At 43.5% G+C, this 14,275-nt stretch overlaps 1 protein-coding gene across 5 annotated transcripts in view; it reads left to right on the top strand.

Annotated features, from left to right (window-relative positions):
• Positions 1-14,275, top strand: part of ASAP1 (ArfGAP with SH3 domain, ankyrin repeat and PH domain 1) — a 357,813-nt gene that overhangs the window by 243,388 nt on the left and 100,150 nt on the right. For all 5 annotated transcript variants that reach the window (XM_049092734.1, XM_049092733.1, XM_049092730.1 and 2 more), the window contains 2 exons: positions 7,290-7,364; positions 7,873-7,922. In XM_049092734.1, the coding sequence (XP_048948691.1) occupies positions 7,290-7,364; positions 7,873-7,922 (125 nt within the window). The remainder of the gene's footprint in view (positions 1-7,289; positions 7,365-7,872; positions 7,923-14,275) is intronic.

Here is a 14,275-nt window from a genome sequence, read left to right as displayed (position 1 = left end):
CATTACCTTACATTTCGTAGAGACTCTCTTGCAGAACGAACCAGGGAAACAACCATAAAACCTACCATTGGAGAGAATGTGGTGCAACATGAAGGACATTTGGGAGTCCTCCCGGCCTCCACCCCAGCCTCAAAAGATCTATTCTAGAATTTTAAACGCTATCATTGTATTTTTTCCCACTAATACCTCTGAACTTTTCAAGCGTGAGAAAGTAAACCTAGTTACATTTTTTAAGAGTCTGTTTTATGCAGGATTTCACATGCATAGCACCCAGTATCTGTACTGTAACACTTTTAAGCAGGTGCCCTTATTATCCCCACTATAAGCAAGGAGAGCGACTCTCTAAAAGGTTGAATGACTTGTCCAGGGACACACCTCATGAAGTATATGTCACCTGCTTGGCCATGTGAACACTGGGCACTCCAGTAACTGTGAAACGTCAGTTGTTACCGATGTGTGAGCAGTGAGTGAGGTGGGAACATGAACTCTCATCTGTGTTGGATTTGTAAGTGCCCTCAACCTGTGAGCAGTATTCTTTGTTTCCCCCTAATGCATATGCAACCAAATACAATAAGGCTTATTAGTTCAGTAGGTCAGTCAATGCTGATGAGAATTGTCCATTCATGTATGTAGTATATCATAGTCTTCAAAACATCGGTAAGAAGCATAGTCTTCTGCTAATTGGCAAGAAGATAGTGCTGTAGACAGTTCACTGACTTTGGAGGTAGCCCTGGTTTGTGGTTTGATCCCTCCACTTAACTATCTCAGTGTGTTTGAACACGTTACTTAATAACACATTGAGGGTTATCAGGAGCAGAGTGGGGTAGGGGCAGACAAACCCGTGGTCTGCTGCAAAGGGGGAACTTTGTTGGTATCCATTCTCCTTGATCCTAACACACCAGCCTGAGCTAGTGGAGGAAGGTGCCAGGACACCCATTTTAAAATCAGAAAGCCCAGTCAGTAAAGTTAATAGTTTGCCCAAAGTCACCCAGGCCGAGAGTGCTTAAGTGGCCACATGCTTCCTCTGGGCTTCTCAGCTCCCATTGAGAACCTCTTCCCCTGTGTATCATCACACCCTGGAAATGGCCTGACCACAGGGTGCCCGTGAAGGAGTTAACACAGTAGACGGAATACCTAATTTATTCCAGGGAATCGTAGACTTAACTGCTGGGAGCTGGCTCATTATTTTAATTGGATTTTCCAATGTGTTGAGCAAGTCAGCACATTTGCATTAGCCTTACTTCTCAGCAAAACTTTCTGTCTGTAGAGAGGAAGGAGAGAAAACCAGTGGGCAATGGAGAAGGAATGTCAGAATTAATGCAGGATGACAAAGCAAGCAAATTCTGTCCTCGTTAATTGATACAGTGCCATGTGCACGTGGGCGTCGTGGGGCACCATTTGTAGAGAGCTGTGCTGCTCTCACCATGGGGAAGGGAAGGATGGGCTGCTGAGTCACTGCCCCCTCTACCTGTGCTTCTGGGGAGGTGGCTGGGGGCCTCACAGGCCCACAGGCAAGCCAGAAACAGCGTGGTGACCTGCAGCTGCTTTAAGACCTGGTCGGGGATCCCTGGGTGGCGCAGTGGTTTGGCACCTGCCTTTGGCCCAGGGCGCGATCCTGGAGACCCGGGATCGAGTCCCACGTCGGGCTCCCGGTGCATGGAGCCTGCTTCTCCCTCTGCCTGTGTCTCTGCCTCTCTCTCTCTCTGTGTGTGACTATCGTAAATAAATTAAAAAAAAAAAAAAAAAAAAGACCTGGTCGGTTAAGGGACAAAATAGATGAGATGCCTCCCCTTAATTAGGAAGCACACCTTTTAGGGACCCTGGGTGGCTCAGCGGTTGAGCATCTGCCTTTGGCTCAGGGCGTGATCCTGCAGTCCTGATTGGAGTTCCACATGGGGCACTCCCTCTGCCTGTGTCTCTGCCTCTCTCTCTCTCTGTATCTCTCATGAATAAATAAACAAAATCTTAAAAAAAAAAAAAAAAAAGCATACCTTCTGGAGAGGAAAGACAGGTGGTATAAATCAGTAAAGAAATAGGATGATTTTGTTTTGTAGTAAAACTCTAAAGGGGTTAAAAAAAATCAGGGCAGATGCATAGAAGAAAGCTGTTCATGAAGTCCTCTCTAATGTCTGAGATGACGGGGCTGTTTGTATAATGTCTGGTGGTGTCTTAGCAGTTGTAAGGAACAAGTGGTTATTTTGATCAAAACCAGTATTAATTACAGTTTGTTTGCTTAAACAGGCCACTTCTGCATAATGAAAGGATAGACCTCAGCCTCCTGTCTTTATTCCAAATTTCTATTTGGGCTTGATGTATACCCTCACAGGGGATGTTTCCTCTTTGTGAGGAAGGAAACAGCAGCTTGTTTGGAAAACAGATATATTCACCACACTCAGACATCATTCCTGGAGGGCTGTTAATGCATTTGCTTAAGAAAATGGGAAAGAAGGTGCTTTTAGAAACCTGCCCTTTGGCCTCATGTTATCTTGACTCATGGGAAGAGCTGAGGTTAATTCAGCTTGATCATTAAAGGAAAGGAAATAGGTTGGAACTTGAGTAAATGGGGATGGATTAATCAATAGAATTTTAGTAAAATTAATGGGAAATAATGATATAATAGATTTGAGAGGCTTTTAAAAAAATCCACTGCAGATAATGAAGGTGATACAGGAAGTCTGTCCACTTGTTTTATTGCTGTGTTATGTCGGCCTCCTCTCGGTCGCCCTGAAGACGCTTTTGCTACACATCAGTTTGCAAGCCTTGCTCAGGCCATGGGAAGGATTCCTGAAAGAACTGGAAAATAAAAAAGCAGGAGAATCACAGAATCCTACAACCATGAGGCCCTGTAGTCCATTGCTGTCACAGGACAATTCCTTCAAATATCGGAGAAAATAGGTCTTCTCTTCATTGAGGGAAGGATATTTGGTTTGGTCCCTCAGTAAATATTTCTTAAAAGTTTCCTTTTCTTGAAATTAGTTTGTCTTCTCTTTGATTTCACTCCATATCTTCATAATAACTGGTAGTTATTATTCACTTTGTACTTAAAACAGTCTCCCTTGGGGGCACTCGGGTGCTCAGTGGGTTAAGCATCCAACTCCTGGTTTGGGCTCACATCGTGATCTCAGGCTCTTGAGATCGAATCCCACAGTGAGCTCCACACTCACCATGGGACGCGATGCTTGAGATTCTCTCTCTCTCTCTCTCTCTCTCCTTCTGCCCCTCCCCCAGCTCACGCTTTCTTGCTCTCTCTCAAATAAATCTTCAACAAAACAAAACCAGTCTCCTTTGCCAGTTTTTGCAACTTAACCTGCTTTTTCCTGGGAAATAAGGTGAACAAAGTTTAAGTTTCAATTTTTTTTTCCTGGGGCCTTGTCCTAGGCTCATCCCTGGGAAGATTCTAAATTCATAATACACGATATTTGGCCTTCTTGGTTTCTTATCAGCTCCCAAGAGTATGTGTGTGGATAACCACAGAGAAATTCTTAATTCTTGGGGTTTTCCAGCAGTGCAGCTACAGCCTACCACCCCCTGCCCCACGCCTGACCACAGCGGCGTCATTGAAAGCTTACAGCTTGTGTCTGTTGTGTGGTCAATACGTGGCTTTTGAGGGACCTTTCCTTCCGAGCAACTCCCATATTCAGTACTAACCACAGAGTTTCATAATTCTTTCATTGTTGTTTTGCAACACAGCCTTCAGACCAACGTGGCAATAATATTAATGTATTTTTTTTCCCTGCTTCATTTCACAATCAATTTGAGGCATTGCTGAAAACCTTGATGTAGGACTAAGTTAAAAAATAGCCTATAATCACTATTGCCTCATTTTTTGTTTTAGAATTTTTCCCCTTTTTTGGACAAACAATACGGTACATGATACAAAAAATTTTTTTTATGCAGAAAGGTCCACAGTAAAAGGTCTTTCCCCTTCCCGACCTTACACATCCAGTCTCTATCTCTGCAGGGAACCAGTACCAGCAGCTTACTCTCTCGTCATTTCAGAAATAATTTAAACATAAACCAGTTTTCTTGGCTCTTTTTCTTTTTCTTTAAGTTTTATTTACTTAATAAGTTTAATCTCTGCACCCAGCATGGGGCTTGAACTCACAACTCTGAGATCCAGAGTCATATGTTCCACCCACTGAGTCAGCCAGGTGTCCATGTTCTTTTTTACACAAAACTTTGTATGCTATGAATGCTGTTTTACACTTAGCTTTTATCACATAACAATTGGGATCCCTGGGTGGCGCAGTGGTTTAGCGCCTGCCTTTGGCCCAGGGCGCGATCCTGGAGACCCGGGATCGAATCCCACGTCGGGCTCCCAGTGCATGGAGCCTGTTTCTCCCTCTTCCTGTGTCTCTGCCTCTCTCTCTCTCTCTCTCTCTCTCTCTCGCTCTCTCTCTCTGTGACTACCGTAAATAAATAAAAATTAAAAAAAAATTTATCACATAACAATTTATCTCGGAGATATTTCCAGAGTTGGATATAAAGAACTTTCTCATCTTTATGGCTATTGTTTAAAGCTTCCGTAATTTATTTAACTAGTTCCCTGTTGACAAGCACTAAGCTTTGCCTCAGTATAAATGGTTAGGGATGGTAAATGTTTTGAAGAAAATAACAAGGATATCTACAAACCAAGAAAAGGTAGATGCTGCCTAACTAGTGGGGGACACGGATGCCCCTGTGTCACCACCATCCACACACATCCCTATTGGTGCCTGGGTGGCTCATTGGGGTAAGTGTCCGGCTCTTGATTTCAGCTCAGGGTTGTGAGATGGAGCCCCATCTTGGGCTCTGTGCACAGTGGGGAGTCTGCCTGAGATTCTCTCTCCCTCCCCCTGCTCTCTCTCTCTAAAATAACTAGGCCTTTAAAAAGAACTTTAAAAAATAAACAGTCCTACAGAGAAGAACCTTGTAGTCACGTGATGCTGTATTTCCTTCATTCTACAAATACTTCTTAAGCACTTACTCTGTGCTAAGCAGTGTTCTAAATTCTGGAAATATGACAGTGAACATACAGACCCTACTATCAGAGGACTTGCGTTCAAAAGGAGAATACACAATGAAACAAATATATGTGTAAATGGTGAGGGATGGTAAATGTTTTGAAGAAAATAACAAGGATATCTACAAACCAAGGAACTGCCTAACTAGTGGAGGGCACGGATGCCCCTGTGTCACTTACCACCATCCACACAAACCCCTGGAACCCGCAGGATAGTGGGGTGCAGGAGGCTTGTATTTCAGGAATGAGCTTGCTGAGGATTCAGAGCAAAATACTATTGCAGCTATTCATCTGTGGCAGAGAGTGAGTGCTGTTAATCTTTATTTTTCCCATCTCACACCCAAGGCCATTATTTGTTTTACAACTTTATTTTTCTTTATTATTATCTGCAGACTGCCCCACCCCATCTCAGGGAGCCTTTTAAAGTAATTTTTTTAAGATTTTATTTTTAAGTAATCTCTCTACCCGATGTGGGGCTCAAACTCACAACCCTGAGATCAAGAGTGCCACACTCTACTGACTGAGCCAGCCAGGTGCCTCTTCTATTTTTTGACTAATCGCTTCTCCCGTGAGGTTTTAATAGTACAGATACACTCTACATCAAGTTTATGTACTCTGGCCCTTTGGAGAGCCACGGCCATTATTATATCTAACATATTTTTCACCCCACTTCCCAGGAATCAATGCCCTTGACCTCACAGCACGGCAGACTCTGAATCTGTGGCTCTCTCGCCGTTGGCACCTGCCACCCAGGCAGATTCCTCTAGAATTGCATAGATGGAATTGTCTTGGTTATTCAGAATCTCTTTGTCTTTGAAAGAAGAGTGAGTTAGTTTTTGATACAAGCCCCCTAGTGGTGTGTGCCCTGGACAACTTCTCTTGTGTTCATTGGTGGCCGAGGAGGGCAGAGGTAGAATGGCCAGCTTCAGGAAGCCCAGCATGAGAACAGTAGGCAAGAGTTGGTCGAAGGTGTCCCTGTCCTCTCCACATTGCCTTATTCTTATCTTACCTCTTATTTAACATCCGTTTGGACTTTAAAAATAAACGTGTATTTAGCACTTCCCAGGTGTCTGGGAACAAGCTAGCGCTTGTCAGGTATATTAACTAACCCCTTCACAGCAGCCATCTGCAGTAGGTTATAGCATCCTCGAGTTACAGATGTGGTACAGTGGGTCCTGCACAAAGCCTGCAAGTGTCAGCCTTGATCCTTCCACCTCTGTACAGCACATGTAGTACCAAGAGTTGGTTGCGTGCTCTGACCTCCTCTGTCACTGTGATGTGAGTCCTCTCAAGACAGGTGTGGTGTTTTATTCACCTTTGCCCAGCCGGCTGCTAGCATGGTAGGTGTCACAAAACAGGTACTCCATAAATGATCGATGAAAGGATGGCTGGCTGGCTGGTGGCCGGACTAATGAGTACATTCCTACACAAGGGTAAAATTATTTCCCGAATGAGGCGCCGTGCCCACTGACCTCATCAGCTATAACCTGGTTCTACAGGTCCCTCCCTGCGATCTTGGTCCTACAGAACTGAACCTGGTTTCCCCAAAGTGTCTGGAGTCTCCTTCACTCTTTAGGACTATGTCATAAAGTGTTTTAGGTCCTTGTTTTGCTCACTTTTTCCTCACTTGACCATCCCTCCCTTGGTTTCCGTGCCACTCTTCTCTCTAGCTGAATGCCAGATTCATCACCCTCTCCTCTGCAGATCCCTTTTTGTACTATCTTAAAACCAAGGACACGCAGGCCACTGCCTTGCAACACTGAAAGACCTGCACCCTTGCTCTACATTGTGCTTCCTGAATATCTTGTCTTTTTAATTGATCTAGGCACAGCGAGTAGGACAGTCGAGGTCCCTGCCCTTGTTGAGGTTCTGTTCTGGTGGGGGACAGAGAGTATACATATAAGCCGGGTAATTTCAAATAGTGACAGATGCCATAGAAGCATATGAATAAGCCAGTAGTGTGGCTCCCTCCTTCCTCTGAGGCAGTTGAAGAAATGTCAAATTAAGGTCAGCCACATTAGTTGGGGAGCAGTGACAGGTCTACAGATGACAGGTGCACGCATGCTGCTGCGTGGTCATTCAGAGTACAGGCATCTCTGCCCGCATGCTGGACATGATGCTGGTCTTACTGCCCACCTCAGGGCAGCCCTCAGGGCCACGGAGATGGTGCACGAGAGCCCCTTACACAGAGCCTGCCATGTGTAAGATGCTCAGTCAACAGTAACGGATTTTATTATTCTATATGAATTTCTCTCTAACCATCTCCCCTCTTTGCTTTGTTTTCCAGCTCCAGGGTCTGAGCCACAATGTGATCTTCACCTTGGACTCCTTGTTAAAAGGAGACCTGAAGGGAGTCAAAGGAGTAAGTGTTCAGGAATTTGATTTTCACGTTAATTGGAAAGGATTGATTTTTTTTTCTTTTAAGATCATAGTGGTACTTGTATTTGAAAGGTACTCGGAACATTTTTAGCATTAAAAAAGTACTTGGAAAACAATCATTGTGAAAGAGGCGCCACTTCACATAGTGTTATTGACGGAGAAATAAGATGAGGCACTTTCCAGAATCTCGGGGAGAGCCTCCGTGGGTGCAAGCAGTCTGCGCTGAGTCTTGGCCACGCTACCAGCAACCCCGGGGCCCAGTCCCTTGGAGCCGCTGGGTCCTGCTTCACGGGCATCGCCCAGAAGCTCACCCTTCCTGCCTACACAGGCTTCTCATGGGTGATCCTGCTGTGCCGTGCGTGAGAGTGTCTGTGCCAAGCTTCCCATGTCCTATAAAGGAAAGCGCTTCTGCTGAGATATTATTTCAGGATTATTTATTTGCCTTTGAGCAAAAATAAATTCGATCTCAGTTTCATTTTCTCTTTCCTAAGGATCTCAAGAAGCCATTTGACAAAGCTTGGAAAGATTATGAGACAAAGTTGTAAGTAGTTTTCTGTTTGTTTTTTATAGTGTTCACTTTCTTAAGACAAAGTTAACTGGAAGAGCCCTCCCTTCTGAACGACTTGTGTAGTACATCCGTGGAAGGGCTGAGGGTTTGGGTGTGCCGACCTAATTACAAGTGGCTCATCTCCTGTCTCATTGTCTGGAGTGAGGTGTGCTGTCACTGCCGAGGGTTTCAGCACTCATGGCTGCTGGTACGAGCTATCAGGCTGTGATCTGACTGTTGCAACTTTTCTTTAATTATAGTTAGCACATAACTCTAGACTATTGACATTCCCACATAGCACTTAGGAAATAATAATAGCTAGTGTTGATGACATCCTTCTACCTGCCAGGGCCTGCACGCAGTGTTCTACATGCGTGACCTCCTCACGGTGACCTCACTGTCTGTGTCTGGTTTGAGGAACTGAAGCCCAGAGAGGCTGAGGGGATTGCACAGGGTCGTAGGGCTAGGTGGTGTCATGCTGGCCTTCACCAGAGCTGGAGCAGTGCCTGGTGGGATTTTTGTGGGGATTGTGGAGATGATGCACGTGAGATGCATGATATGGGCCTGGCTAGTCTTCATACTGTACGAATCATGCTACCTTCCTGTGTTGTTGTTTTTTTTAAAGACTGTGTTTATTTATTAGCACAAGTGGAAGGTAGGGGCAGAGGGAGAGGGAAAAGCAGACTCCCCACTGAGCAGGGACCACCCCTGCAGTGTCCTCCCCCTATGCAAGGCTTGATCCCAGGACCTCAAGATCATAACCTGAGCCTAACCCAGCTGCTTCACTGACTGAGCCACCCAGGCACCCCTCCCTTCCTTCATTATTATTGCTTGGAGACATCTGTATCACCATGAGGTAGGGTGGGAGGAGAAATATATTTTAAAGCATTTAATGAAAAGCTTGGCTGTGAACTCAGATAGCTATAAACATAAGAGAATAAAAGTCATTTCCATCGACAGCAATAACAGCAGAAGGAAAACACAAACAAAAGAAAAACAGATTCAAGATTAAATTTGGTTTTTGGCAAACTACTTCTGTAAATGCTTATGTGAGAAGTGCATTGCTGCAGACTTGTTGCCTTAGGAATACTTTTATACACTGATCAGTTATAAATACAGCTGAGAAGAAAAAAGGTTCTTTTTTTTTTTTTTTTTAGGAAAAAAGCTCTTAAAAATGGCCAGTGATGTAAATGAATACCGTGAGCCAGCCTGTCTTCTGTATGAAAGAGGATCATGAATGCTCATGCTTGTGATCTTAGTACTGCCCTGTCCAGAGGCAGCTGTGTGTGCTGGGCTTGGGTTGGAACTGAGTACATACTAAAGGGGCTGGAGTCCACAAAAGGGAGAGAGAACCCTTTGCTCTAGACTTGTGGAATAGATCTCTTTTGTAGGACATGGAAAGGACAGAACAAGATATAATATGTGCTTTGTCCACTAAAGTACTACCCATATTGGATGATATAACTGTATTTTTATGCAAATCTTTGTGTTGGGGTAAGACTTTAAAGTACCTGGTGGTCGGTATTATGAATATCATGGAATATAAGCCATTCTCGGACGATCCAGATGCCCTTCCCTCAACTGTATTTGAACTTGTCCGGCCGTTCACTATTCTGTATTGTCCTCCAGCATCTGATCTTGGTGAGTGCAGTGACCACATCGTTTGGTGCTAATCTCCCACAGCCTAGCAGAACCTTGGACACACCACTAGTGCATAGGGAACAGTTACTGAAAGGATGAAAGAGTTATTTGCATCTGGAAATGTATACCAGGAATCATGTTGTTAAGTGGGTCCTGATACTCGTATTTCACCAGAAAGATTTTTCTTTTTCTTTTTTAATAAATCCCTGGCATCAAATTATTTTCCTAAGATAGGCTTCTTCCTCACTAGCTGTAATGGTACAGGAAGTTTAAAAAAAAAAAAACCCACAAATATTTGATTACTTGATGTGATGGGACTCATTTGATTATGAATTACAGAAAACAAACAATATAGAAAAAAAAAAGTTAATTTGTTAGCTGCAAGAACCAAGGGGGATGTTCTATGGTCTTCGGTTAGAACCCAGGAGGCAGTGAGCCCTAATGGTTTCGTGGAGAATCAGAGACTGTGGGAGAATCTGGGTGGTGCCACTTACCCAGTTTTGTGACTTTGAGCCGAGATACTTCAATGGTCCTCACTTACAGCTTGTATTGTTGTAAAACAATAGAAAAATCACCTACGTCTCAAGGCTTCTGAGGACAAGATAACATAGTATGTTGAAGCACTGCTATTGCTGTCGGGTATACAGTTGGCACTCAATCAGTAGTTTCTAGCAAGTCTTTTAATGATCAAATAATATTTAGTCAAAAACAATAACCAGAGAGGAAAAACTAAAACAAGATGAAATCAGAGAGGGAAACAAACCGTAAGAGACTCTTAACTCTAGGAAACAAACTGAGAGTCACTGGAGGGGAGAGGGTGGGAGGGATGGGGTAACTGGAGGATGGGCATGAAGGGCAGAGCACGTGATGTGGTAAGCACTAGGTGTTATATAAGACTGATGAATCACTGTTCTCTACCACTGAAACCAATAATATATGCTAATTAATTGAATTTAAGTTTAAAAAAAAACTAAGCCCATACATAAAACATTAAACAGTACTTGTGTCTGTTAAGACTTACTCTATATAAAATAGAAAAGCCCCAATAATTGGCTTTGACAAGAGTTTCTCAGAGGATGTAAAGCATCTAGGGCACAGCAGGTGCCCGTCACAGCACTCGTCACATGCTGTTCAGATGTCTGTCCTGTCCCCCAGAATCTGAGCTCAGGGAATTTGTGCTGCCTCGATAATTCAGGTTTCTTTTCCTAATGAGCAACAGGAGAGGGAATCTTATGCAGGCAGTAGGCCTGCTTCTCATGGAAAGACACAGTGGTCCTCAGCCCACCCCTCCCGTCCTTCTCCACCTCTCTTGTCCCCACTGCTACCTCTCCCCAGTTGGTTTGTCCCAATGGTCTTCCGTGTTCTCTTGCCATTCCTTCCTGGTTCACCCGATGTGCTGTTACAGCAGGTGAGGGGTGAACTCTCGTGCACAGTCACCCCCATCCCTTCCCACCCTTACCCTGTTCAGCCAGTGTGGTTAATACAATAATCTATGGATAAATCAGTTGTCAGTGTTTGAACGTCCGTGAGTGCAAATCTCCAGTGTCAGTCCAGTGGTGTGTCATATAATGGGATTTCCATTCTTACAGCACCATTTTGTGCTTTTCTTAAATAAGTATTTCATTTGCCTACTTCTGTTTGAGTGTTTTGTAAACTTTTGTTATCTCTTCGGATGTCCAAAACCTATTAATAATGTTTCTGTTTAGAAAATACACTGTAGGGGATCCCTGGGTGGCTCAGTGGTTTAGCGTCTGCCTTTGACCCGGGGCGTGATCCTGGAGTCTTGGGGTTGAGTCCCCACATCAAGCTCCCTGCATGGAGCCTGCTTCTCCCTCTGCCTGTGTCTCTGCCTCTCTCTCTCTGTGGGTCTCTCATGAATAAATAAATATAAATAAACAAAATCTTCAAAAGAAAACACACTGTATACATTGTAACAATGATTATATATGTATTTGCCTTAGGTTCTCTGTCAGTTCCTTCCTTTCTGTCCTGGAGAATCCTTCCAGAGCTCTTTAGATCAGCCATGCAGCCGTTGTCCTGGGCTGCCCCTTCGTGGTAGCTCTCCTGGTTCCTCTTTCCTGGCATAGTCCCATATTTGGCTGGCACACTACTGCCAGTCGTTTCCAGGGAACAGCTCTAAAGGAGGGAAGTTTTTCAGATTTTGGCATGTCCAGAAATATCTTCATTCTGCCATCACACAGAACGAGAGTTTGGCTGAATGTAAAATCCTAATTTTATAACCATATTCACTTGAGATATTGAAGGCATTGCTACACGGTTTTCCTCTTACCAGTGTTCCTAATGAAAAAATCTGATGCGTCTTTGATTCCCATTTCTTTGTATGTGGCATGGATTTGGGGAAGTGGGGTTTGTTTATCTTCAAGTAGAAAATACTTGTCTTTTGGGGCACCTGAGTGGCTCAGTCAGTTAAGCATCTGACTTTTGATTGTGGCTCAGGTCATGATCTCAGGTCCTGGGATCAAGCCCCACGTCAGGCTCCATGCTCAGCGGGGAGTCTGCTTAAGGCTTCTCCCTCTCCCTCTGCCCTTTCCCCTGCTCGGGTTCTCTCTCTCTCTCTCTCAGATAAATACATCTTTGAAAAGAAAAATCTTAGACTTTTTTTTTTTTTTTTCAAACGTTCTGCAGAGTCTCTTCATGTGCCATGGTGTGTGCATTGACCTCTTTGCAATTTTTTAGTTCTTAAGTTCTGGAAATGTTTCTTCTTATTCCTCCCATGTGTCCATGTGTTGCTGTTGTTGTTTTCTGTTTATTCTCCTAAAATGCCTCACCGTATCGTGTTGGAGTCACTAGGTGATTCTTATCATTTCCCTCTTTTTCCTGTCCTATTTGTCTGTTACGTTTTAGATTATTTTCAGCCTTTTATTCCCACTGTTTGTCAACTTTTTTTATTTTAGCTGCCGTATTTTAGATTTCCAAAGCCGTTTTTCTCAAGTCATTGGGAGTTTTTGGTGGTCTCTTTATATTTTCTTGTTGTTTCATAGGTATAGTATTTAGCTCCCTGAAGATTTGATTATATTTTATAAAACATTTTCTCTCCTACTGCGTCTGGTTCCCCCACTCCCACCCCCAACTTGTTATTTTGATCTCTTGCTTTCATTTTGGAGCCCTTCCTCAATTATCTTATCATCCTTCACTGCCCATTCATATTTCAGAGCAAAGCACCAAAAATTGATGGAAAGCTCATCTGTGTTAGCAGCGCTTGTCAAGAATGCAAGGTTTTAGGTTTTAGGATGTGAAGACAGTGCCTTTCTTTTCTTTTCTTTTTTTGCCCCAAGCAGACTCCCCAGTGAGTGTGGATTCCCAACATGAGGCTCAATCCCACAACCCTGAGTTCATGACCTAAGCCAAAATCAAGAGTCAGATGCCACCTAGGTACTCCAAGACAGCTTTTTTATCAGGAGTATTGTAAATGTCAGTATCCAGAGGTGTGTCCTCTGGCACGATTCAGCTCCCTCAGTCCATGTCTAGTGATCATGTATGATGGTATTCTGGAAGCAACAAGGGCCATGGAGTCAGGGAGCCCTGTTGTTTGTACACACTTTCTCTTTTTCTCTCTGTGCACCTGCTCTTCCAAATATTTGATGAATTCTCTCATCCTTTTTTGTCTTCAGTTCTTGTCTTTGTGAGATTATATTTTTTTATAAGTTTAATGTCATCTTAGTGCAATTATGGAAGGAAGAAGAAATGAAGACATGTGGTCAAGTTATGACTCTAACCCAGAAGTTTATTCTTATGGCGTAATGCCTGCTTCTTATATTTCTTTTCAAATGTCTTTAGCTTCCTGCTTCTCTTCCCACCCACACCAGTAGAGAGAGCTGAGGCTTGTTCTCTATCTGCTTTCACGCCTGCTTGGTGGCCAACATGGCGTGGTAAGATACGGCATTATGGCGTCAGAGGAATCCCAACCAGACTTGTAGTAGATTTTCCAGTGGGTTGATTTTCTACCATTATTTGTATATAGACAAGGATATTGGCTTTCCTTGGGGTCTGATTTCCCACCACCACAATTTAAGAGAAGATTTGAAGGCTAAATCAGTTTGTCTTTGCATTCACAACTAAAATCTACATTGACAATCTACAATGTCTTTCTGACATTGGAAGTCTGTTTTCAAGTTAGATGGATTTTCGGAAAGAGGGTTGTAATTGTGGTGTTACTGTACCATCTCTCATAGCCAAGCATTAACCTCAGGCAGTGTTGGTTTAATATGGGCCCTCCTTCTTACTCATGTGCTTCCCTCTTGGCCCTTCCCCACTGAAGAACATTTGTATAGGATTCCAAGTTATAGACCAGGATTTCTCCCATCCTTATTTCATAGAATCCAATTCCAGGTGGTTGAATGATTAAAACGTGTTATGGGGATATGGCAATGGCCCAGGCTTAGAGGAATATTGAAAATTACCTTTGACTACTTTTTGTATGCGTTCTTTATGCCCTTTGATTGTCTTGAAATAATTCTCAGACTCGTAATTTGTTGGTAATCAAGATATGCTTCAAGTCTTTTTCATCATAAAGTACTTTACCCAAGAAAAAGTCAACTGTCAAAATTTTATCATGCCAACCAAAATATGAGGGAATTTATAAGAATTGATCCATGTGGGGGTGCCTGGGTGGCACAGTCAGGTAAGCATCTAATTCTTGGTTTCTGCTCAGCTCATGACCTCAGGGTTGTGGGATCAAGCCCCGC

This window comes from Canis lupus, chromosome 13, assembly GCF_003254725.2.
Source record: "Canis lupus dingo isolate Sandy chromosome 13, ASM325472v2, whole genome shotgun sequence".
NCBI classification, from domain to species: domain Eukaryota; kingdom Metazoa; phylum Chordata; class Mammalia; order Carnivora; family Canidae; genus Canis; species Canis lupus.
Note: the sequence above shows the minus strand (reverse complement) of the source record. Positions and strands in the feature narration are given on the sequence as shown.